Here is a 24,416-nt window from a genome sequence, read left to right on the forward strand (position 1 = left end):
GTATTTCAGCAGGTCTTCTTGAAATTTAAGTAAAAATATGACTGCCCTCTCTTCAGAGAACTGCTCTTTTCAGTACCAGTTACGTCAAACCAACCAGCCCCTAGATGTTAACTGTCTGCTGTTCTTGATCATACTTGGGAAAATATTATTAAATATCTTTACACTAGGAATGAGAAGAAAAAACACCTGTCAAAATTTTATGGAATATTTTTGCATTTCACTAGCATTCATTGATCTTTTACTTTTGGTAAACATTTCCATTATATTGTATTTCAGGGATTTTGTACTTTTAAGCATTAGGTTTACTAAATACCACATCTGCCTATTTACTCAAATTATTTCCTTTACTTATGGCTTTTTGCATTATCCAGTTTTCCTGATAGCTTGTATAGATTATTGCCTCAATTTCTCTAAAACCACCAAGCTTTCATTTAAGTGTCAAAAATTATTTTATTTCTTTACAGTAATTTTAATTTGGATTTCAGTCCTTGCTTATGTTTTGGGAGACCCAGCCATCTACCAAAGCCTGAAGCCACAGAATGCTTATTCTCACCACTGTCCTTTCTATGTCAGCATTCAGAGTTACTGGCTGTCATTTTTCATGGTGATGATTTTATTTGTAGCTTTCATAACCTCTTGGGAAGAAGTTACTACTTTGGTACAGGCTGTCAGGATAACTTCCTATATGAATGAAACTATCTTATATTTTCCTTTTTCATCCCACTCCAATTATACTGTGAGATCGAAAAAAATATTCTTATCCAAGCTCATTGTCTGTTTTCTCAGTACCTGGTTACCATTTGTACTACTTCAGGTAATCATTCTTTTACTTAAAGTTCAGGTTCCAGCATATATTGAGATGAATATTCCCTGGTTGTACTTTGTCAATAGTTTTCTTATTGCTACAGTGTATTGGTTTAATTGTCACAAGCTTAATTTAAGAGACATTGGATTACCTTTGGATCCATTTGTCAACTGGAAGTGCTGCTTCATTCCACTTACAATTCCTAATCTTGAGCAAATTGAAAAGCCTATATCAATAATGATTTGTTAATATTAATTAAAAGTTACGACTATAGTAAGATCATAATTTTACAAACAGAAGGAACTCAGGACATATAAAAAAATAAACTGAACTAAAGCTTTTGCCCCTTAACTTTGATACTGTTCACAATGTGTCTTTTGGGGCTATGATACTATTTATTAAATAGTGTTTTATTTTAAAAACGAAATAATTCCAAGAAGTTTTTATAGTTGTTCAGGGACAGTATATTACAAATATTATTTTGTTATTAACACAGAAAGTGAAATGAGTTAACATTTGGCCATACTGATGTTTGTGTTACCCAAAAATACTACTGGATGCAAACTGTTATGTAAATCTGAGATTTCACTGACAACTTTAAGATACCAACCAAAACATTTTTATTAAATGTTCAAATGAAAGCAAGAAAATAAAAATTGTTCTTAAAATGATTTGGTATAAAGTTCAGTGTAAGAGGAAGATTAGCTTCTTTTAAATGTAGCTAATTTTAAAAAGTGTATCTCTGTTCTTAATGCAAATATTCCTGGAAGAAGAGAGTTCTGGTTGCTCACCTTATGGAACTGGAAGTAATGACTAGGTCCCTTTCCATGATTCAGCAGATTCGTTTTCATATTATAACTTGTATGTCACATACTTGCATGTCACATCATAATGACATTAGCAATGTATCACACGTAAAAGTAGAGTTTTTCATCCTCAGCACTCTTTGACATTTGGGGTTGGTTTTCTGTTGGGGGGCAGTTTAGCAGCATCCCTGCTCTCTGCCCGCTGATTGGTAGCACCTCCATGCCCAGTAGAAACAATAAAAAATGTCTCCAGACATTGCCAAACCTCCCCCGGTGGATGGGCAGAGTTGCTTCATTGGAGTAAAACAATATGAGTGGCAGAATAATCTTATGTTACTTTAGGAATTAAGCTACACAGGTATTTTTATCACCCATTTATAAATACTATATTGCATAAATCTAAACCTAGCTTTTCCTGAATTGGTGGCTTTTGAATTTTTTTTTTATATTTATAGTAAGATATATTTTTTAACATCATGACCCATAGACATGTATTATGTTTACATGTCATAACAATACCCTTACATATCATGCAAATACGTTTTTTAGTGTCATTTTTTAAATGCTGGTTTTGATCCACTAAATTGAGTTCATGATCCACAAATGGATTACTTTCCATTATTTGAAAAAATGTCCTAAAACAAGTGCTATGGAACACTAATAATGGCAAAGAGATTTAAGAAATGTGTCCTGTGTGCCAGGTACCATCTTAAGTGTTTCACATGCAGCAACTGATTTAATCCTCACAGCAACTCTGACAGGAACTATTATCCCCTTCTTACAGATGAGGAAATTTAAACAATGAAAGTAAGAAACTCACTATGATACAACTAGACACTGGGGAAGCTGGGATGCAAACCCAGAATTCTGGTCCAGAGTTCTTGCTCTTTACCACTATATTACACTGCCTTTCACTGACTGTTCTCAAAAAGAATGGTTTGTTTCAGAGTCAAATGTGAAGAATGTTGTTTCTTAATTATTTTTCACTTGAAAATGTACAATGCCCATGAACATCTTAAGGCTTTACAGTGCTATAATGAAGAAGAAACCCATTTACTTGAGCACAGAAGTCTCTTTAATTAGCTAATTAATTAACCATCTATAAAGACAAGTTGGGAAATGCTCCTGGGCACTCAGTGAGGAATTCTTTGAGTAGCAGGTAATACAAACTCAACCTGAGCCATTCTAAGAACAAGCTGGATATTGGAAAGACAACTCGGTAAACTACTAGGAGAATCTCTCTTGAGTTGTTGGTTTCCATTTTGTGTCCACAAAGTGGGTGTTCTGGCTGCCAGCAGCTCAGGGCTTTCATAATTCCAACTTAAAGCATCTCCTAACTTCAAATATATAGTCCCAGGGAATGACTGTTCAACCTGTCTTCAATCATATGTCCACCTCTCTATGATCAGGTCTGTTAACAGAAGACATGGTAGGGAACAGAAATAACCCCTATAATAGATGCTACAATGTTTAAAAAAAAAATAGAGAAAGTAGGAATAAAAATCACATTATTCTATAAAAACCAAATGCATATAGAGAGCCAACTATATCGAAAGTTTAGGACAAATAATCCTATGTTCAAGAGAACATCAGGGTGTGTTTAAACAGTTTAAAACATTAAAACCCGGCCCTCTTTCCTTCTCTGTGTTACTTTTTCCTCTAAATATATTGCCTTCTAGTTGGCCAAATATGGGACTGAAATACGTTTAAATATATTGAAATTAATCAGTAAAGACTTAAAACTCTTTGCAGATTTTAAATCAGGAGATTTTAAAACCATTTCAAACCTCACTAAGCTTTTTGTTTAACACAGGATTCCCCATGTCTCACAAGCTTAAGAAAAAAAATTATTCAATAGACCAGCCAAATGGAAGAGGCTTTTATTTGTAAAGAAATGAACTTACAACTGGTCTACAATATATTATTATAATATAAACAATATAAATAAATGATCCTGTAGGCCCACTAATCTTCCATCCAGACCCACACGAAGCAATGTTACAACAATATTCTATATGAAAATGTGCAGGTAACAAAGGTGCAATTACAAGCAAGTTAAGCAGCAGAGTATAAGGTGCTTTAATTTAATAGTTAATGTTGCCATCAACAAACATTTAAATGCTCAATTTACTTCACTGAATACAGACACAACAAATATGAAAATCTAAATTCATACACATGCTACTTAATATGAAAGTGCTTTCTCTTTTTTAAAAAAATACACCAAATGGACACTTTTTACATAGATCAAATGTGCTCTTACAATGCAAAATTAACCTTCATTTTCAGGTTATACATTTTAAAACTGTAGCTATCAACACCAATCTAGGAACTCTAATGCTAAGAGTGCTAAAAACTATTTCATTTCTTGTAAGGAGGACTCTAATACAATATCCAATGTAAAGAATACATCTATATATAATCTTAACATCTGTTTTCTGTAAAGATAAAAAATGTTTTCTTTCCCCTTGGTTTTCTTTGTTCATCCTGGGTGGATCATATTTTGAGGTTTTAATAATACGAAAGTCCTATTTTAGAACAATGGGAGGAACCAAAAGGAGGAATTACAAAATTGGTTAACATGTGCTTGAAGCATCCAAAAAACACCAGTTTATCACAATTGGTCTTTGCTAAAATTAACAACAAAATGTTAATAAGGAAGAAGACAAAAAGTACTAATTTAATAAAAGGCTTGAAATGCCTGCCACCATTGTCAGTATCCATCTATCCAACCTTCATTTACTACAAGCATACTACTACTTTGAGGATAATTTTTGGAACTTATTTTGACTTTTTCCCCTATAGGAAAAACAAAGACCAAGTTTTTGAAGGAGAGGACTGGGAATCTAGTTTAAATGTATACATCCAAAATTATATATCATCTTTGCACATTCAGTTGACTTTTTGAAATTTAATACATATACAAAAAGTATTTATGTAATACACATTTTAACAGCATAAAATATTTGAAAAATTAGTTATACTTTAAAAATTAAAACACTTGAAAAGTATTTTTTAAACTAGTACCATGGAATAATTTTTTGAAACCCAGATTATCTGGCTACTTAGATGATAGTCTTCCCATTTTCAATTAAGTGTGAAAGATTCTAATATAGATTCTAACCCAACATTTTATTTGGATATTTCCTGCTTTAAAAAGCTGCAACAGGCTAGGCGCAGTGGCTCATGCCTATAATCCCAGCACTTTGGGAGGCTGAGATGGGCGGATCACTTGAGGTCAGGAGTTTGAGTCCAGCCTGGCTAACATGGTGAAACCCCGTCTCTACTAAAAATACAAAAAACTAGCCAGGCATAGTGGCACATGCCTGTAATCCCAGCTACTTGGGAGGCCAAAGTGGGAGAATCGCTTGAACCTGGGAAAGTGGAGGTTGCACTGAGCTGAGATCGCACCACTGCACTCCAGCCTGGGTGACAGAGCGAGACTCTGTCTCAAAACAAACAAACAAAAAGCCACAAGAATGATAAACTATTTTTAATAGGTATTTTCATTCTATATCTTTATGGAGAATGTTAGTATCAACTGATGTTGACATGTAAAGCTGTGTCAATAGGAAGTACAATGTGATTCACAGCATCCCAGAGTGACAAGGAAGGGACCTTAACCCAATAAATGATTCTCCCATTCAATGTTTATCCCCCAAATACTTACCAATTCAAGCATGGAACTGTTTCATGTTTACCCGTTCTGCATTTTAAAGGATGCCCTTTGTATGTATGTGCTTTCTAGAATATTACTGCTTCTTACGTATCTTTAAAAGGTGGATATTTGTAATAGCTTAAAATACAGTAACATTTATTTTGCGTCATCTTAATTTAAAAACAAAAAATAAATGAACGAGTCTGTTCCAGTGATCTCCTTTGAGATTTTTCAGTTTTAGAAAGTTGCTACACTGTCAGGCGTGGTGGCTCATGCCTGTAATCCCAGCACTTAGGGAGGCCAAGGTGGGTGGATCACTTGAGGTCAGGAGTTCGAGACCAGCCTGGCCAACATGGTGAAACCCCATCTCTACTAAATACAAAAATTAGCCGGGTGTCGTGGCGGGCACCTGTAATCCCAGCTGCTCGGAAGGCAGAGGCAAGACAATCGCTTGAATCCAGGCGAGGTTGCAGTGAGCTGAGATCACACCACTGCACTCCAGCCTGGGCGACAGAGCGACCCCGTCTCAAAAAAAAAAAAAAAAAAAAAAAAAGGTTGCTACACTGTCAATACTGGGTAAAAAGCTCTTATATCAACACCAGCTTTTTTTTTGTTCTGCCACATGCCTTGTATAGCAACAACTCTGGAACAGATTCAAGTGTTAAAATAATGCCGTGAAATATGGGCTGTCTCAACCTGTAAGTCCTTAATGTTAAGTCTCCTAAATTTTGTAACTTAATCAGGTATAGGGCCAACTGATGTTTAGTATGTGAAATGTGTTATAAAAATTATGATATGATTCACTCAGACCCCTTAGATGTCATCTAGCCTAACCCTTTACCCAATGCATAAAAGTACTCCCTCCCAGTTCCAAGTTAATATTAAGATTCCCTCTCAGTCAGTTTATTAAGTAGTAATGATTATGTTCATATTTATTTAAGCCACAATGAATTTTGGGGGGAAGATTTTACTTATTACTAGTTCCTCATGTCATGATCACCACACACTACACATATAAGTGTTCAAATGGTTTGCTAAATGAATATAAGTACATGAATGACAATATTCATATGTGTTCATATATTCAGTGGTTAACCAATAAGGAGCATTTAGGAAAATGTCCTCATTTGCTTGTTACGTATGAATTTTCTATTTTAATCCTTAGGAGAACAAAGATTGTAGGTGACCCAAGAAATGGATGCTAAACCGAACCCTTAAAAAGGGAAAGAGAATGAAGTAGGAGCAACCCCATTACATGGCCTAGAATCATAGTTTTAGAGCTGGGAGGTACCTCAAAGATGAATTAAACCAAAATCAACCTTTGAGTAGTACAGGGACCATATTGCATATCTGGAAGCTGTTAAAAAAGCTGAGTAATTGCCCAACATGTCACACACAGCTAACCCACTGACATAAAACCCCAGTCTCCAGACCAGTATGTTAATCCTCATTCATCATCATCTTAATTCATCTATTATTTACTACTGAAATAGATTATTTACTGTTTAATGCTACCCAAAACAAAAAAATACTTTTAAGGGAAGCATTCTAAATAAAGATTTAAATACTAGACACTTCTGGTTTACTTGAAGCAAGACTAAAAAATTCTTTCTAAAACAGGTTGATGTTTAACTTCACTGATGACTAAACACCCCACCACTCTCACGAACACCAACTTTTTCACCATCGTCAGTTAAAGCTCCACAAAGCTTGGATTTAACACTGATAATATTCCATGAAATGTAACTTTTAGGTCAATAAATGATGGTGACTATCAATCCTTAAGATGATTCCTGGAGTAAATTTAAACAGGTGCTCTAAAAGAACTTACTACCTTACTCTTATATTTAATTAAAACCTTGCTATGTTAGTATAACAGTGTTTTAAAATTATATTGGTTTTCTCCAAACTGAAATTCATTACTCTGCTTCTTTTAAACAACATGTTTTGTTTTCTTTCTATGGATTCATACTGAACACCACCAGTATCACTGAGAGAACCAGTACTTGTAAAAAGCAGTAGAAAAAAAATATTTTTCAAAAGTAGAAAGCTAGCTAGAACCTCATTATGTTGTACCTCTTCTCTAACATTTCAGATTAAAATTGTCATCTTTAAATAAGATTAAATGTCAACAAACTATAAAAGGGAAAAAATAAAACATCTGGAAAACATTTCCCAAACGTTCCCATAAACATGACACTTGGAAGGGGTGTGTGCATGTGTCTGAGTAGAAAAGCTGGTCTTCAGAGCTGAAAAGGAGGGCAGAGATTCCCCCTTAATGTATGTTTTCTAAATTGAAAGTTTAGAAAAAGCCATATTCTCTGGAATGTGATGGTAATAATTATATTTGTATTAATGCTTTACAACTTTTTTTTTTAAAAAAAGCTTTCTCATAGTACAATTTGAAAATGGATTAGGTTCTAAAAACTAATATGTAAAACTTGGAAAATTCTTAAAAATTTAGGAAATTCTTTTTCCAAAGAAGGTAATCTAATTTTAAACTTTTTTTATTTGAAGAAAGCTTATGTAACTACTGTGAACAAAACTATGTAAGGATACATTTTATGAACTTCTAACAAAAGAGGACCTATCTTCCCAAAGAATTTTTTGTTTTGTTTTGCTTTTTTGAGACGGTGTCTTGCTCTGTCACCCAGGCTGGAGTGCGGGGGTACGATCTCAGCTCACTGCAATCTCTGCCACCTAGGTTCAAGCAATTCTCCTGTCTCAGCCTCCCAAGTAGCTGGGATTACAGGTGCACGCCACCACACCCAGCTAATTTTTGTGTTTTTAGTAGAGATGGGGTTTCATCATATTGGTCAGGCTGGTCTCGAACTCCTGACCTCAGGTGATCTACCCGCCTCAGCCTCCCAACGTGCTGGGATTACAGGTGTGAGCCACCATGCCCAGCCCCAAATAATTTTTTTTTTAAGATATACAGCTTAACAAGTTGAAATTTTAGTAAGATTGCATATTTACTTTTCCTAATACTGTATTTGTGCTTATCTAAACTGGATCACAATCTTTGAGATGAAATTAAATGCTCTAAGTAGATTTATAAAATACCAATATTGATGAATGTGGGTAAACAGTTCATTTCATGATCCACACTGCTGTGAACCAAAGAAGCAGAGGTAGGCTTGTGTTTACCGAAATCCAGACTAGGAAAGAGAAACCTATAGCTTTTCTTTTCCCAATTCTTAGACTGAGATACAACCTAACAAATAAAATACTATCTTAAAATGCCTCTGTAACAATCTACAGAGGTGATTCAACTGTGGTATCTGAAAATGGAAACTCTCTGTAATGCTGGCAACTCAATTACAACAACCTTTGAATTTTTGACAAATATTCTCCAACTATAATAAAAGGTTGTCAAATTTTCGGAAATCAAAAATCACTAACTTATATATCATTGGAACTATTAATATCCATGCTCCTAAGCATGGAGACAGTGGGTATAGAGAGTGAAAGAATGAGTCTGATTACAGGTAAATCTTGACATATAAAAACTATAGCCTATTTATAACTGGCATCTAACAATTAAAATGTATTATTTTGAACTATGGATGTAGGCCATATCTATCCTAAATAACTTTTATCCTCTTGGGTCTGGAATGCTTTGTTCCTCCTACTTGTCTCCTCCTCTACTTCCCTATCCTTCCCCCTAGAAAACCTTCCTTAGGGCCCAGCTAGTTACATATGTAGTACACAAGAAACAGACTGAGCAATCATTTTGCATAGATGGGCCAGTTTCCACTGCCCAAAGGTTGCTCTGGAACATGACTGTCAGGTATCAGAAAGTCCTGCCCCAGCTGCCTCCCTTCATCAAGTTAGCCCCAATACAAAATCCTCGCTAAAGATTTTGAGACAAAGATCTAAGAAATAAGTTTTCATGCAGTTTTCTTTGAGCTAGAGGCCTTAAGAGAGGTAGTGAGATGAGGCCCTTTCATGCCATTAGCTAATGCTCAATGCCAGTAGGCTGCATGTGTTCCTGCAATTCATCAAGGTGAGAGTCTTTAAACCACAAACTATAACCAGGCTGTTCTGGTTGAAAATATATCTTTAAAATATTTTAACAGTATGTCCAGTCAGTTTCATCCACTGGATATGGCTGTCAGGTCAGCATCACTCACATACATCTATAATAATGTATTCTTTCAAAAATCGTTTATACACATTTAATATAGGCATATAGCCTAAGACTATATTGCCTCCCTACCATACTTGTGCCGTTGTGGAACCAAAAGCCTGAAGATGGACATAATGTACTTTAAGACATTTAACTGAACAAGTCAGTGGGAGACAGGGCACTATGTAACACATTTCAATTCAATCTAAGACTTGTATTTGTGAATAGATGTCTCATTATAATTTTATACTTGATATATGAAGATAAGCTATGTCAAAAATTATTCAAAGGCATGATCACAATAATACTTGTTTCATAGTTCTAAGTATTTTGATACACCAGGAAACAAAAATCAACTGGGATCCCTAATGAAAGGAAATTATTTCTTCTAAGTAAAACATGAATATTCACTTCAAAAGTGCAGAAATGTGCTCAGTGTTGAAGCAGGCTAAGCTAACAAGGATGATGGCCTCCTCCTCTGACCCTTCCCATGCTCAAGCTTTTGCATTACCATTTCTTTCCTCCCATTCCACCTTGTCTACTCCTGGGTGACTGCTCTTAAACCACACCTTTTTAAAAAGTTCTGTTTAGAGCATTCAACAGCAAAGTAACAGTACCATCAGGGCAATAATACGCTACTTAAAAAATGACAGGATTTGGAACACTCTATCTCATACTATATTGACTATTCAAAGCTGCATAGCTGTGTCTTACACATGCCTACACAAGGCTTGATGAATATTAATGTCATATAAAAAATAATTTTCACAAATCAGCTCTCTTAGTTGTTTAACTTCCCTAGGAACACAAGGCTTAAAGCAAAATTTCAAACTTAACGGTTTTTTATCCCAATGGGACAAAGAGTGCAACACTTTAAGGAAGTCAGAAAATGCAAACTTAGGTAGCAAAAGTAGGAAGAACCTTCATGTTCCCTGTTTGTCATTACCTCTCCCCAGTCAAAATCCTAGAACTATTAGTAGTAGTATGAAAGGATATGAAAACAATTATACTCCCCACCTATATCATACTGAAACTGTGCTTTAAAGCTCAGGAGAGAGGTGGATGCTCAGTGTTGTCTATATATCCATTATACCTAGTTGAAGCTTTGAAATTAAGATGATTAACTCATCTTGGAAGAAACAGCTGTACCAATGTGATAGCAAACAAGCCATTTTTAAATAAAAACTCACTTGAAAAAAGCAAGTGCATCTTCTGGGTATGTTCTGAGTGGGGACAACAGAGATCTGGACTAGATTTAAGATTATAAGGTATTCTCCAATAGAAAACCCTCCTGTAAGCCCCTCCTGAAAACTTTTAAGACAGCAGTAGGCACAGGGGCTTTCAATAAGTACAGAATGGCTGCTAGTAGGAAAGCAAATAAATAAAAGGAGAGCCTACAACACAGTTCAAAATTGATACCTTAAAGGCCACAGTAATATCGTTATGGGAGGTAATCATTATTGCTGGAGGAGTCTATCCCCAAATAATAAACTTTGTATTAACTGTGGATAATCTATGAGAAGTTTTAATTCCAGCAAGATTTTCCATTGCACCTCCCTCCCTCATACTGTGAGCCATCTCTTACTAATGCTTAGCCTGTATTGTGTTCTGAAATTCCAAGAAGAGGGGAAAAGTCAAGCATATGACAATTCTGTCATGATGATTAACTGCTAATAAATGAAAACCGATTATAGAGTACCTAGCTTTCCTTGAAACTTTAATCCAATGATTAAAAATGTGATATAAAGAAATATGTAACATAGACTACAAGCTATCGTAGGTCTGGAACATGAGCCTTATATTATATTACATATTCTAATCCTACATGTAACTATCAGTAAACATCTTTTTTTAAAACATTACTACACAAAGAATTCCACAAAGCATACATTCAAACAAGAGGCATCTAAAGATTAAAAAAATTACCCGCTGTATTTTTGTATAAAAATAATCAACATTCTCTAATGTACACAAAGCCAAAAGATAAATATAATATCTGTGATGTCTTCAGTGACATCTTTAGTCTTCTACTAGCTCAACACAATCTTTTTGAAAAGAGCAGTGAAAATGACTGAAACTCATGGACTCTTTATTTTCCCCTCCTTACTCGACTTCTGCCAAATATCTGTGTATGTTCCTTCAATTACTAAAATATCTCAATCGGTAATATAAGAAAAGAGTAAAACAAAACATTCATCATCTCAAATAAAATTTTTGATGTCCAGGACTATAAAGCTTTCAGGGCTTCCACAAACAATTTTGTTTTAGTGTCATAATTCTATAGAACACTGTTCAGTAAAAGGTTTTGCTTTAAATTTTTTTCCTCAAACATGTACATACAAAATTATATCTGGTGATTTAAGAGAAATCACTTGGTAAGTGCTTTGCAGGAAGCATGCAAACGTTTGGTAAAGGAAGTAGGAATGTACATTCTAGCTAGTCCCAGCATGTTCAACATTAGAAAAAAATCCAAAGAGCAACCACATATCTGCTACAAACTATTTTCTTGCCAGAAAAGGCTATGCACTAGTTCATAGGTATAATCATATTATGCCTTCATCACTGCAGAAGAGCACAGAGGTATGAAAGATAAACAGAATGAATTAGTACTTTCTGAGAGTTAAATTATTTGCATGTTAGTCCTTATTTTATAGGACAATTTGTAGATCTTTTTTTCTTTTACTAGTATGATTAAACTAGAAAAAATTATTCAGCAGAATATGAATGTTATGTGAATAATACTTTCATCATATATATTTAGTATGCTCCATCTTTTAAAAGTATTCCTTTGGGTGAAAACAGTATTTATCACTCCTTCTGTATCAGAGTTTCTCAACCTTGGCAGTACCGACATTTTTGAACCGATAATTCTTGATAGTGGAGGGGTGCTGTCCTGTGCATTACAAGATATTTAGAAACATCTCTGGCTTCTACCTACTAGATACCAGTAGCAACCCTCCCCTAAACCCAGCCCCAAGCTGTGACAACCAAAATGTCTCAGCATTGCCAAATGTCCCCTGGCGATCAAAACTGACCTCCACTGAGAACCACTGTTCTAAATAAATGTACAAAAACTGAGAGGAAAACTTTCTCAGTCAAACCAAATTCTTGGTCAAGTTTGGAATAGGAACTAACTCTTCTCACTTCCAGATCAGTATTGTTCATACTAGAACACAATTCCTTTTTTATAGGTAAAGCATATGTCTAAAAGACATATTTTAAAAAATGTACACTGATTTCATATGATTCTGTCACTGGACTACTAAATTATTCCATAACATACCTCTCATGACAACCTTTAGAAAACTAATAGGGTAGAAAAAAATGTATAAGAAAATCGAATCAAAAGAGGAGAAATGTAAATCATTAAATTACTTTTAAAAGGATTCTTTATATTAATGATAAACATCACCTTTAAAAAAATTATCTAGTGTAACACATTTCTTTGAAAAATATCATGGCCCTCTATAACAAGTCTTTCAATGTTTCATGTAACCTGTAAAATTAATTTTACCAATGTTTGTTAATTATGAAAATGTATGATGAATAATTATACCTGTAGAAGAAATGTCAGTATCTGATGTGGAAATCCCAATGTGCTTGGCTATCCACTACAGTAAGTGTCATATTCTAGACCAAGTTAGGCCTTTACCTTACAAGTTTGTGTGAGAAGAGTAAAACTGCTGTTTTATCAAGGTTTCATGTTCCTGTTAAGATTCCTTCAGAGAGTTGATGCGTGCACAGATCTTCAGGGCTGGGCCTAGCTTGATATTCATTGCACTCATGAGATGGTCTTCTTTTAGCAAGAGAAGGGCCTGTCCATCAATCTCCTGTGCTCTGAATTCATCTGCAATATCCTGGCAGCCTGGAATTTGACCAGAGGACGGAAGTTAGAATTAAATATACAACAATTAGACATTACTCCTAACAGTCACAGTTATGCTCTCACTGGGTCTGAGAATCTGAAATACAGGCTGAGAAACAAATGAAATTTATTTATGGTAGTCTTGAGTTCACTCTTGAAGAATACAGTATTTGCATTCTGAAAATAAGAATTAATTCAAACTCCAGGTAAAGCAATTTGCTTGGAATTCTTGCTCTAAAATAATGTTATAGAAATAATTCATAAGAGGTAAAAATGTACAAAGTCTAGATATAATACTTCCTTCACAAAAAGGACTATGGTGTTACTTCAAAGCATGCCACATAACAGGTTTAGGTTAACTAGTTATACCTCATGAACTTATCTCTGTATAATACATCCTTCACATACAGGTAAAGAGGAAACAAAAATATAATGTTTTGCCATTTAAATAACAACCTAGAAGTATTTTCTCAAGTAAGTACCACTTTTAACCTTCACTTGACAAGTACATTTAAAATATTTTTCTTATTCACTCAGGACAGATCAAATCTCTCAATATTGTATTACCAATCTATTGCAATGCTGCTGAAATGTATTACACTGCTTGACTTGTAACTTCAACTTCAAATCTTAGTATCACTGGGCTTGTCTCCACTTTCGTTAAGAAAACAATTCTCATTGAAATTATGAGCTTGCTGGTGAATTTCCTGCCATATAACCAATATTTTAGCTCTCAGTCTAAACCAGGTGCTTTAGCAGGTAACAATGCTAGTATCTACCTGAAACTCACATGTTTTTACTGGCTACCAAATTTTCAATTCCAGATTACTCAACAAACTTACCCATTAAGGGTAAAGAAACCAATAGGAAAGGTAATGAATTAAGCAGCTGAGACAAGAGAGAATACAAAAATATGGAAGCTTTCTTGAGAGACAGTAAAATTTTAAGATGAATTTAAGAATACACATAAAAACTGACAGCTTAAGTTTTTCTATTTTATTCAAATCAGCATTCTAAGGGAAAACACAAAGAAAAAGATAATGACGGCTGGGCACGGTGGCTCACGCCTGTAATCCCAGCACTTTGGGAGGCCGAGACGGGCGGATCACAAGGTCAGGAGATCGAGACCATCCTGGCTAACACGGTGAAACCCCGTCTCTACTAAAAGTACAAAAAACTAGCCGGGCGAGGTGGCGGGCGCCTGTAGTCCCAGCTACTCGGGAGGCTGAGGCAGGAGAATGGCGTAAACCTGGGAGGCGGAGCTTGTAGTGAGCCGAGTTCGCGCCACTGCACTCCAGCCTGGGCGACAGAGCAAAGACTCCGTCTCAAAAAAAAAAAAAAAAAAAGATAATGAAAAATGAAAATAGTTACATTACACTTTTGGATGCCACAATTTTGCTAGTTCAATTATCCTTTCTACTTGCAAATGTATCATCCTCTTGTCTATGTAAGATTATGTCTTACAACCCAGCACAAAACACAAAGCATTATAGGTACTGAATACATAATATTTGTCAATAAGGACTGAATTAGTAAATATACAATAAACAAAAATATAATCTGCTACAGAAGAGCTATCTGTAAGAGTAATACAAACATTTTTTCCTGTGTACAGCTGTGTGTCCATTTTTTCTCTTGCTTTTTTCTCATGTCCTCTGTTAGTTGTATCTTTACCGTTTCCTATATAACAACTAGCTTTTCAATTTCTATTTTAATAATTTCTCAGACTTTGAAAAATTCATATTTCAATATCCTCTACAAAATTTTTATGTTTTTGCCCATTTATCTTATAAAAGAAACTATAGTTGAAATGGGATTACTCACCATAGAAAAGCCCCTTTTCTTTTCCCAGAGGTAGCTCAACAAAACTGGGCAGACAAAACTGACTAATCTTGCATCTAGTTGTGACTTCATCCTTCTTTTTATGAAAGAACTAATGTTCTTCTCTCTTCAGTCTTACTTACAAGAACACAGGAAAGAAAAGAAGAGAGAGAAAGATAGGGTGGGACTTACTTAGATTCAGAAAACAGGAGCAATGAGAAGTAATGAGAACTATAAGAGCTACATTTGGGAATAGAAACAAGGAGTTCTCCATGAGGAAAATATGTAGCACATTCCTGTTCCTCTGTATTGTGAGATTCCTCCTCACATATCCTCTTGTAGGTGGACAGTAAATGTATTAGCAAAATAATAAAGAACAAAAAGTGTTTTGGGAATTAGCATGATCAAATAGGAATGCATTTTAGATCACAACTTTCTTAAGCTAACCACAAAAAAAGAGTAGTTACATCAGTATAGAAATAAAAAAATAAAGTGACTTAGAAAAACTGGAAGCAAGTATGCTTCCAGAAACTCATTACAGAAAAATATATTTTAAAAACAGTTTTAAGTGCTCAAGGTATACTGAGATAAAGTTCTGAGTTTCTGACATTAACATCTATTTTGGTAAAATGCCTGGATCCCAGGGATGTGTACAAAACAAACACCAGCTGACACTGAGCTAGCCAGTCAGCTGAGCTAGCTTCACCTCACCAGAAGCAAGTGCAGTGCAGCTGTCAGTACCGGCAAGGACTTCTGCACATGGGTCCCAACTGACCTTGCAAGTGTCTGGCATCACTTCTCCAGCTAAACTCAAAACAAAACACCCTGCACAAAAATTGACCACAGTAAGGTTGGTGAAAACGTATCACGTGCCACTCAATACTACAGAATAAACAAGTCCCAATACTGATATTACAAAAACTAGTAAATAGTCATGTTTTTAAAATGATTCCTAGTTTATATGCCTACAGAAAAATCAAATCTACTGTGGATTCACACTTCAATAAATAGAGGACAAACTGATCTCTGCAAAAGGCAGTTCACCATAGCAAGGAAGGGTTAAAGAAGATAACCTGCAGTAAATTGAAAATAAGAATTGTTCCCGTAGATAACTTTTTAATGCAGAAAAAATTAGAAGGCGGTAATTTTTCATTCTGATAACAGCTCTGAGATTCTGGTCTGCTGCATACAAGCTCTAACATAGTCTGAACAGGATGGTTAACAAGATGATATACAAAGAGAAGAGAAAACTGGAGGAGTAAATATAAATGCCCTGATTAAAGAGGGAAGGAAGCCTATCTCAACTGGAAAGAAACAAAATACAAAAGAGATTACAAAATTTACAAGTTTGTTCATTCTATGAGAAAAGCTTGGGAGTAGACTACTCAGGGAAAACAAACAGCACTGAATGAGAGCTAAAAAAAAAAAGCTCAAAACGATATTTACAAAGTCCAGAGAAGCAGAAAGAAATGATCATTAAGGCATTTTCTGGTATGAGATTAAACTATAGGCATTACGCAGAGAAAACTTTAAGAAAGGTGATATAACTAATCACACAAATAAGCTTATTATTTGGCCTGTCAAAGCAGTTTGGAAACACTCCCATTTCGTAAGTAAAGAGAAGAGTCATATTAACCAGACTCTAAAACAGTAATAAGCAATTCTAAATTATATAATAGCTGTGTCCTTTTTATGACATATAATGTTTTCTAAATACCTAGCAACAAAATTAAGTGTCTAGATGAGCTCTGTAAGACAAGCATTTTAGGTTATAAGAAATATTAAGTTTTGTTTTTTTGTTTAACTCAAATGAAGCAAGAATGAGACAAAGGAATTTGCCTTCGTTCTAGTAAAGTAGCCACATGGCAAATGGATGCTGGGGAAAATTAGCTGAAATAAAAAAAGAAGTGAAAGAAGAATCAGCAGTATCTATTATTTGTTAATTATTTGGGCAACTACTTTCCTCAGGATAGAAACCAATTCTCTTCTACAAAGGAAAAGAAAAACTTCCCCCAAATGAAAAATCAGGCTCACAAACAGATCATGTGGCCCACTTGGAAGAGTGAGACTACTTCTGAAGATGACAGAACCAAAGCCCAGCCCCAGGCATCCATATAGATTCCAAAGTTAATTCTCAAGATAGCTATACTGGTCAAAAACTAAAATTGGTTTCCTTACTTACTAAAACCACAACCAATAAAGACTCAGTATCTTCTAAATACATCCAGTTTAAAACAGATTCTAAATCCACATGGTCAGCAATTAATTCACACCTAAGTTTTTGTGGGCACATACACATTTAAAAATCTTCCCATAGAGTATCTCTACTTTTAAACAATTCCATCTTTCTTTAGAAGCGGCCATATTTTTTTAAACTTAGCATTTCTAAAACAAGCTATTGATAAACTAATTTAACAAAATCTCACAGAATTCTGTATATGAAGTAAAGTGGGTGACAGATTCTTTATCATTTCTAAGTATATTTTCTTGTATAGCATGTTAGCCCTAAGTATGCTTCTAAGACCTTAGCTGCCATCAGAGAAAGACTAATTAGCAACATAGCTAATTAATTAGCTTATTAAACTGTAAAAAGTTAGTAGACAAGTTCAAACAGAATGTATTCTTCTAGAAAGCTTGTATCAAGAGAAATGATATGATTCGTAATAAAACCAAAAGGAAATAAATTTTTTGTTTTAGTCTCCTCATTTTCCATATGCATAAGGCCAAAGTGAATGACAAGATTTACTGATTTAAAAAATATATATATACATATATATATATAGTCTTAACATATATAACTAGTGTGGGTCTCATCATGAGCAAAGGTGCAGCTGTCTTTAGTAGCCAGCCCCTTGGAGAAAGTGGGTATAAAAGATTATTGTCGTTTTAAGGAAAAAAGAGACTTAAGGTGATGGAAAGAGTATCAAAATGAGAGAACAGGAAAACATAAATAAGAAAGTTACCCTCAATATTAGAATGAATACAACTGAATTTCAGCTCTCTATTTGAAAAATAAAATTTCAGAAAGGCTCTTGATGTTTATTTATTGAAAAGAAAGAATGTACCTTCTTTTAAAGAACTAGCTTGATTTTTTTCAAAGAAACCAAAATTTTAACATATTTTAAAAGGTTCTGATTAGCTTTCAAAAATGTTAAAAAAAAAAAAAAGTCTCTCTTACTTCATTTTTAAAAAGGTTAAATTAGGAAATAAGGAGGAATAGAATAGAAAAATAGAAGAGCAGAAAGGAAGAAGTGTCTGATTCAATCTCTCTACTGACCTCTCGAGAGAAATCAGACTGAAGAGAAGAAAGCACCTTTAATATCTTCACCGGCTGAGGTGTCACAGCAGAAGCAGGACTAGTCAGTTTTTATCGACTTGGGGGGTATGAGAAAATACCCAGTAGTGCTGAGGGAATAAGCAAGAGGAAACAGATCATATTTCAATAACAAATGCCATTTAATTTATACATATACACAGTACTACTCTAGCCCTTTTGCGAAAAAGGTGTGGATGTATCTAACATTGCTGTGTGTGAATGCACAAGAAAAATATTAAGGCCAAAGTGATGAATTACATACCAGGCAAAGAATGTATGAAGGCCCAGACATCATCAACTGTCCATATAGATGGCTCTGTTTGTGCAACTGGTAGCAAGTCACTGTTCTCAGGCATTTTCCGAATTCTCACATCCCGAAGCTCACGTTCTCTTTCCCGCTCACTCTGCCTGCGTAGACGAGTTGTCATAGCAGAGGGCACAGAATCTTCATGAGAAGCCAAGTCTTCTTCTGCAGATGGATAAGTAATTGGAAGCTGGAAAATGTAGTACAAGCAAAATACAGCATTGCACTTTCCTTGCATTTCTGAAAAGGGTATTTTACATTGAAGCAAGGTTTATACAGACCTGCCTAAGCATATGTTCTCTTGCTGCCCCATCAGGGCCACTTGGACGACGGCCACGATGCCCAAGACTTTGATTATCAGGCTTACGATTCCAACGACTAAGTGCAAATTTTTTAGAACAGCTAACATTGTACCTAAGAAATTCAAGTAAGAAAAAATATTTAATGATATATGGGACAATGCATTTAGTATTTAATTGTGACTTTAAAGTGCAACTGTGAATACATCATTAATGAACGTAAGACCTCGTAAAATAACTATACTGTTCAATGGATTTACTTATGCTAAAGGTCAAAAAATGGGCTCTGTGTATATCATAATATATCTCTCAGTATAATACTGGACATCTACAACAAGGTATTGTGTTTTTTCCTGATTACAGCATGACAGTGGGAAACTTCCTGCAAAACACAGAGGATAACCAATTTTCACAGCAGCAAAAAAAAAAAAGGAAGCTTCCAAAAGAAAAAGTTATGTAGTATCTAAATGTTTATTCAAACTGATTTTTCTAAGTAATAACTTCCAAAGAGACATTAATTTTTAAAAGTTTAATATACCAGGGAGAGGATCTCAAGCAGCTAAGAAAAGATTTCTCAAATATTATTAAATCAAAGAATGAAAATGTAAAGTGGAGACTTTCAAGTTATACAAGGAATTCATTGCTCTCACTATTCAGAAAATTTCGAAGTACATAACTCTTTAAAGAAAGATTTTCTTTTATCAAAATAGACCGCCTAATATTTTTGAACATAGACCTTTATAAGACATGATGACAGCTTAAAAGAATCCTATGTCTTTTAATGGATCCTAAAGCCCTGGAACGAGGACTGGCAAACTTTTTCTACGAAGGACCAGATGGTAAATATTTTAAGTTTCACGGGCCATACAAGTTTCTGTCACAACTACCCACCTCTGCCATTATAGTGTGAAAGCAGCCATTGAAAATATTGGGCCAGGCACGGTGGCTCACACCTGTAATCCCAGCACTTTGGGAGGCCAAAGTGGGTGGATTACTTGAGCTCCAGAGTTCAAGACCAATAAATGGCAAGACCAGTTTAAGGCCAACACGGTGAAAACCCATCTCTACCAAAAATACAAAAACTAGCCAGGTGTGCTTGCACACACCTGTAGTTCCAGCTACTTAGAAGGCTAAGGTGGGTGGATGGCTTGAGCCCAGGAGGCCAAGGTTGTAGTGACCTGTGATAGCGCCACTGCACCCAGCATAGGTGACAGAGCCAGACCCTAACTCAAAACAATAAAACTAAATTTAAAAAATAAAAAATAAATAGAAAATATTGAACGAGCATGGTTGTGTTCTAGTAAAACTTTCAGTAACAATAATGGTAAAATTTGAATTCCACATAATTTTCATGTATCACAAAATATTATTTTGATTTTTTTTCCCAACAAACTAAAAATTTCAAAATCATCCTTAGCTCACGAGTCCATACAAAAAAATGAACAATGGGAAAGACTTGGCCTGGGTGAGTTTGCCAACCTTTCCCCCTAGAAAGAAGGGTGAGAAGAAATGATCTAAGAAACAAATTTCTGAAAAGCTATGCAAAGGCTAGGAAAAATATATGCAGTTTCATTTTTACATCTATGAAACTGCCTTTGTAACTTATTTTCAAAAATCTGTTTTGTAGAGATGGGGGTCTCATTATGTTGCCCAGGCTGGTCTCAAACTCCTGGGCTCAAGCAATCTTCCCACCTCAGCCTCCCAAAGTGCTGGGATTACAGGCATGTGGCACCACACCCAGCCTTCAAAATTCTTTTGCTTCAAGAAAGTTACAAGAATAAATCCCAATTAACTTTGCTATTGCTAACTATTCTAGAACCAGTATGCTGACACCACAACAAATTCTCCTCACCTACATTTTATAAAGATATCAAGAGGTGGAAATAAAAAGTACTATGATAATGAATATGCTATTATTCCCATAAAAATATAAGTATCTTGATAGCCAATTCATTTTACCCTAAAACAATTCAAGATCCTGCTGTGTTCATAATGTGCTCATTTGTGGGCTCAGCAATGTAGGTTTCTGATTTCCATTTATATCAACTGACAAAATTTCTTTATCCGTTAAGAAAAGCAGAAAAGAGAGGCTAGCTTTATACTTGATATTTTGTCCCTAAATATTTAGCTTTCCAAGACAGCTAGGCAGACATGTAAATGGCAATGGTTCTTCCCCGACCTAATCTACCCTCTCTCATCCATATTTCCCTATGTTAGGGCCCCTACCCTGCTAAAGAGGTTCATTGAAAGGATACTAATGTGACAACTCAGCATTCATCTCTGAGGGAAGACTGATGGCAGCATTAAGTGTTCTCAAGTATTTTTAAATAGTTAAGAAGTTTAAAATATTCTGAAAGGGAGTCCTTTCCCCAAGTTTTCAGAGTTTTTAAATCACTCAGAATCAGATAACCATTGTTCTTTCTTGTAGTATATGCAAACTAGAAAATTCAAGTTTAAATATGAGTTACATAATTTGATTATTGGTTTATCAGTTACATCAAAGCATATTTGAAAAACAGACTGACAACCAAAACAATGAACCCAATTTTGGAGGAAAACACTTCTATTATTTAACTTAAGTTTTACTAAGTATATTTTGGAAATAACCCATACGAAATAAAATGTTCAAGTAAGAAATTCCTTGATGTATACAATTATATTAATTTTTTCATGAGGTTATAGTTATTTACTTTTTATGGATGCATAATAGATGTACATAGTTTTAGGGTATGTGTGATAATTTAATACATTCATATAATCAGAAAAGATCAAATCAGTGTGCTTGGGATATTCACACCTTAAACATTTGTCTTTTTTTCATGCTAGAACCATTTCAATTCTTCTCTTCTACCTATTTTGAAATACAGTACAAGCTATAGTCATCCTATTGAAGATCTTAAATCCTTTGAGAGAATAATTATCTTTTTGAACACAGAACCAATTTCAAAATAGTGTGCATACACTTCAACTTTAGTGGTAAGTATCTGTATTACTAGGATTTATTATTAGAATTAGGGTGGGGTTCTTTCTTAACATAAACCAAACTTGGGAATTATACGATTAATGAAGAGACTAAACATTTATTTTGTTATTAATACTATTTGTCAGCCAGGCGTGGTGGCTCACACATGTAATCCCAGCACTTTGGGAGGCCAAGGCAGGCGGATCACCTGAGGTTAGGAATTTGAGACCAGCCTGGCGAACATGGTGAAACCCCATCTCTACTAAAAATACAAAAATTAGCTGGGCATGGTGGCAGGTGCCTGTAATCCCAGCTACTCAGGAGGCTGAGGCAGGAGAATCTCTTGAAGCCAGGTGGTGGAGGTTGCAGTGAGCCGAGATTACACCACTGCACTCCAGCCTGGGCCACAGAGTGAGACGCTGTATTTAAAAAAAACAAAAAAACAAAAAAAACACTACTTATCTATAATAATGACTATTGAAAATACTAATTCAGAAAAGACGAGTATTTTGCTGTCTGGTAATGTTAACAATGTGGGGAATTTACACAATAACTGTCCCATTAGAAATCTAAAATAAATAGAATATGATTCAAACAAATGAAAACATTTTAAAACAACACAAAGTAAATCAAAGTATTTCAATAATGATAAAACAGCTGATAAAACACATACTGGTTTTGACACTTTAAGGACTAGTATTATATAATATCCTGATCATTTCATTGGAGGGATTCTCCTAAATATATTCTTACCATCAGGAGATTACTACTTTAATATTAGATTATACTGTACAATTGATTTTAAGTATTATGAATATGTAATTTTTGCAAAGAAAAATCTAATAACTAAATACTAAGTGGCTCCAGATACTGCCTATTTGTATTATTCTTCTATATAATAATATCTAGGTTTCTTCTATAATATTACATATTAAAATATCTACAGTTATCCTTGGTAAGCTATTCAAGGGTTTTTTGGTTTTGTTGCAATGGCTATTTATCTGTCCTTTGGGAAATTCAAGAGCATAGAAATACCTTTTGGCACATGACATAGTGCAGAATCGTTTTGACCGCAAAAATTCATTAGCATATCCCATTTTCCCACAGAATTCACACTTGAGCAACTCACTGTCCATTTCTTCTAATGTCTCTAAAAAAGAAGGAAACAAAGGAAAAAAAGGTTCCAAAAATTTAATTATGCAAATTTTCTTTTAGTCTGTACTTTGGTTGGATACTGCTAGGAAACCAATGGCCCTTTAACTTTTCAATCCACAGCCACTCTCACGGGGCAAAAGCCTTCAAAACACAACCACTGCTACTAATTCCCTCTTGCTTCTGCATAAAAATTATAAGGAATTTCTTTCTATATAAATAAACATAACATTTTAAAAGGTTCACCTTGCTTACAATCCATCTAAAATGTATAAAAAATTTTATAAACACTGGGAGAGAAATGAAAGTGAATAACATAGGCACTACCCTCCAGAAGGAACACTTTCAAAAAGCTGAGTGTGGGATGTGAATTTTGATAAATTGCACTGTGGAGATACATAGCAGGGAACTCTTAATTCTAACTGGAGAGAATAAAGATGGCTTCAAAAGGTGAAATTTTGGTATGTCTTATTTTACAGGAGCATGTAAAATAATTAACTCTCTTGAAGATCTGCAGTATATGATAAAATATATAGAGATGTATATACAGGAGGCTGAGGCAGAAGAATCGTTTGAGACAAGGAGTTTGAGACCAGTGTGGGCAGCAAAGCAAGACCCCATCTCATTCACACATATATACACATACGTAAAATTCTTTAAAAATATGCATATATCTAATTATAAAACAGCTTTCAGTTATATTGCATTAAAATAAAAATAACTAGGCTTAAAAATCACAGTTTCATAATTTCCAATCACTGATGCTTTTTTTCATCATGCTTTTTTTCAACTTAATGGGTGCTCCCTATTAACTTAGAATGTCCTTCTTCCACCCTACCTATGTAACCATTTTCAGGCAATATCACAGAGCACAAAGAACCTTCCATCCTAAATCCTGGGGTACTCAGCAGGAGTCACCCATAAGCAAACAACTTAATCTTCATGAACCACAATTTTCTCATCTGTAAAATGGGGTTTATAATACATTTCCCAAAGAATTGAAGTGACAATTATATGTGTGCCCAAAAGGTAGTAGGCATTAAAAGTGATAGTTCCATTTCCTAATTTCCACATAAGAACTAAAAGGGTAGTATGACATGTAATAAGCGCTCGAGAAATACTTTAGTAAAACTTGTTAAATTCTTAAATCAACCACATTTTGCCATTTTCTTGTATCATCATAATTCCTTTGCCAAGTCATATAAAAAATGCAACAAAAGCATTTTACTAAAAAGCATTTTACTTTTACTAACTAAACCTTTTAGCTGTGAACTCCATATGTGTGCTCTATGGTTACTC

The 24,416-nt window shown here is 34.7% G+C and overlaps 2 protein-coding genes across 18 annotated transcripts in view; one reads left to right on the forward strand and one right to left on the reverse strand.

Annotated features, from left to right (window-relative positions):
- The window catches only part of LOC105465851 (polyhomeotic homolog 3), a 105,191-nt gene that overhangs the window by 6,751 nt on the left and 74,024 nt on the right, over nt 1–24,416 (reverse strand). For 10 of the 17 annotated variants that reach the window (XM_011714518.3, XM_011714537.3, XM_071091230.1 and 7 more), the window contains 4 exons: nt 23,001–23,115; nt 18,986–19,118; nt 18,663–18,894; nt 3,476–13,263 (listed from right to left, as the gene is read on the reverse strand). In XM_011714518.3, the coding sequence (XP_011712820.1) occupies nt 13,109–13,263; nt 18,663–18,894; nt 18,986–19,118; nt 23,001–23,115 (635 nt within the window). In that variant the 3' untranslated portion in view covers nt 3,476–13,108. Of the gene's footprint in view, nt 1–956; nt 1,013–3,475; nt 13,264–15,087; nt 15,219–18,361; nt 18,490–18,662; nt 18,895–18,985; nt 19,119–23,000; nt 23,116–24,416 lie in introns of those variants that run through there. The other 7 variants (XM_024787968.2, XM_011714542.3, XR_011619887.1 and 4 more) reach the window with 6 other exon arrangements.
- On the forward strand, nt 38–3,820 carry LOC139355270 (G protein-coupled receptor 160). The gene has a single exon (XM_071091231.1). The coding sequence runs from the start codon at nt 38–40 to the stop codon at nt 1,052–1,054; it is 1,017 nt and encodes a 338-aa protein (XP_070947332.1). The 3' UTR covers nt 1,055–3,820.

Source organism: Macaca nemestrina, chromosome 2 (assembly GCF_043159975.1).
Source record: "Macaca nemestrina isolate mMacNem1 chromosome 2, mMacNem.hap1, whole genome shotgun sequence".
Taxonomy (NCBI): domain Eukaryota; kingdom Metazoa; phylum Chordata; class Mammalia; order Primates; family Cercopithecidae; genus Macaca; species Macaca nemestrina.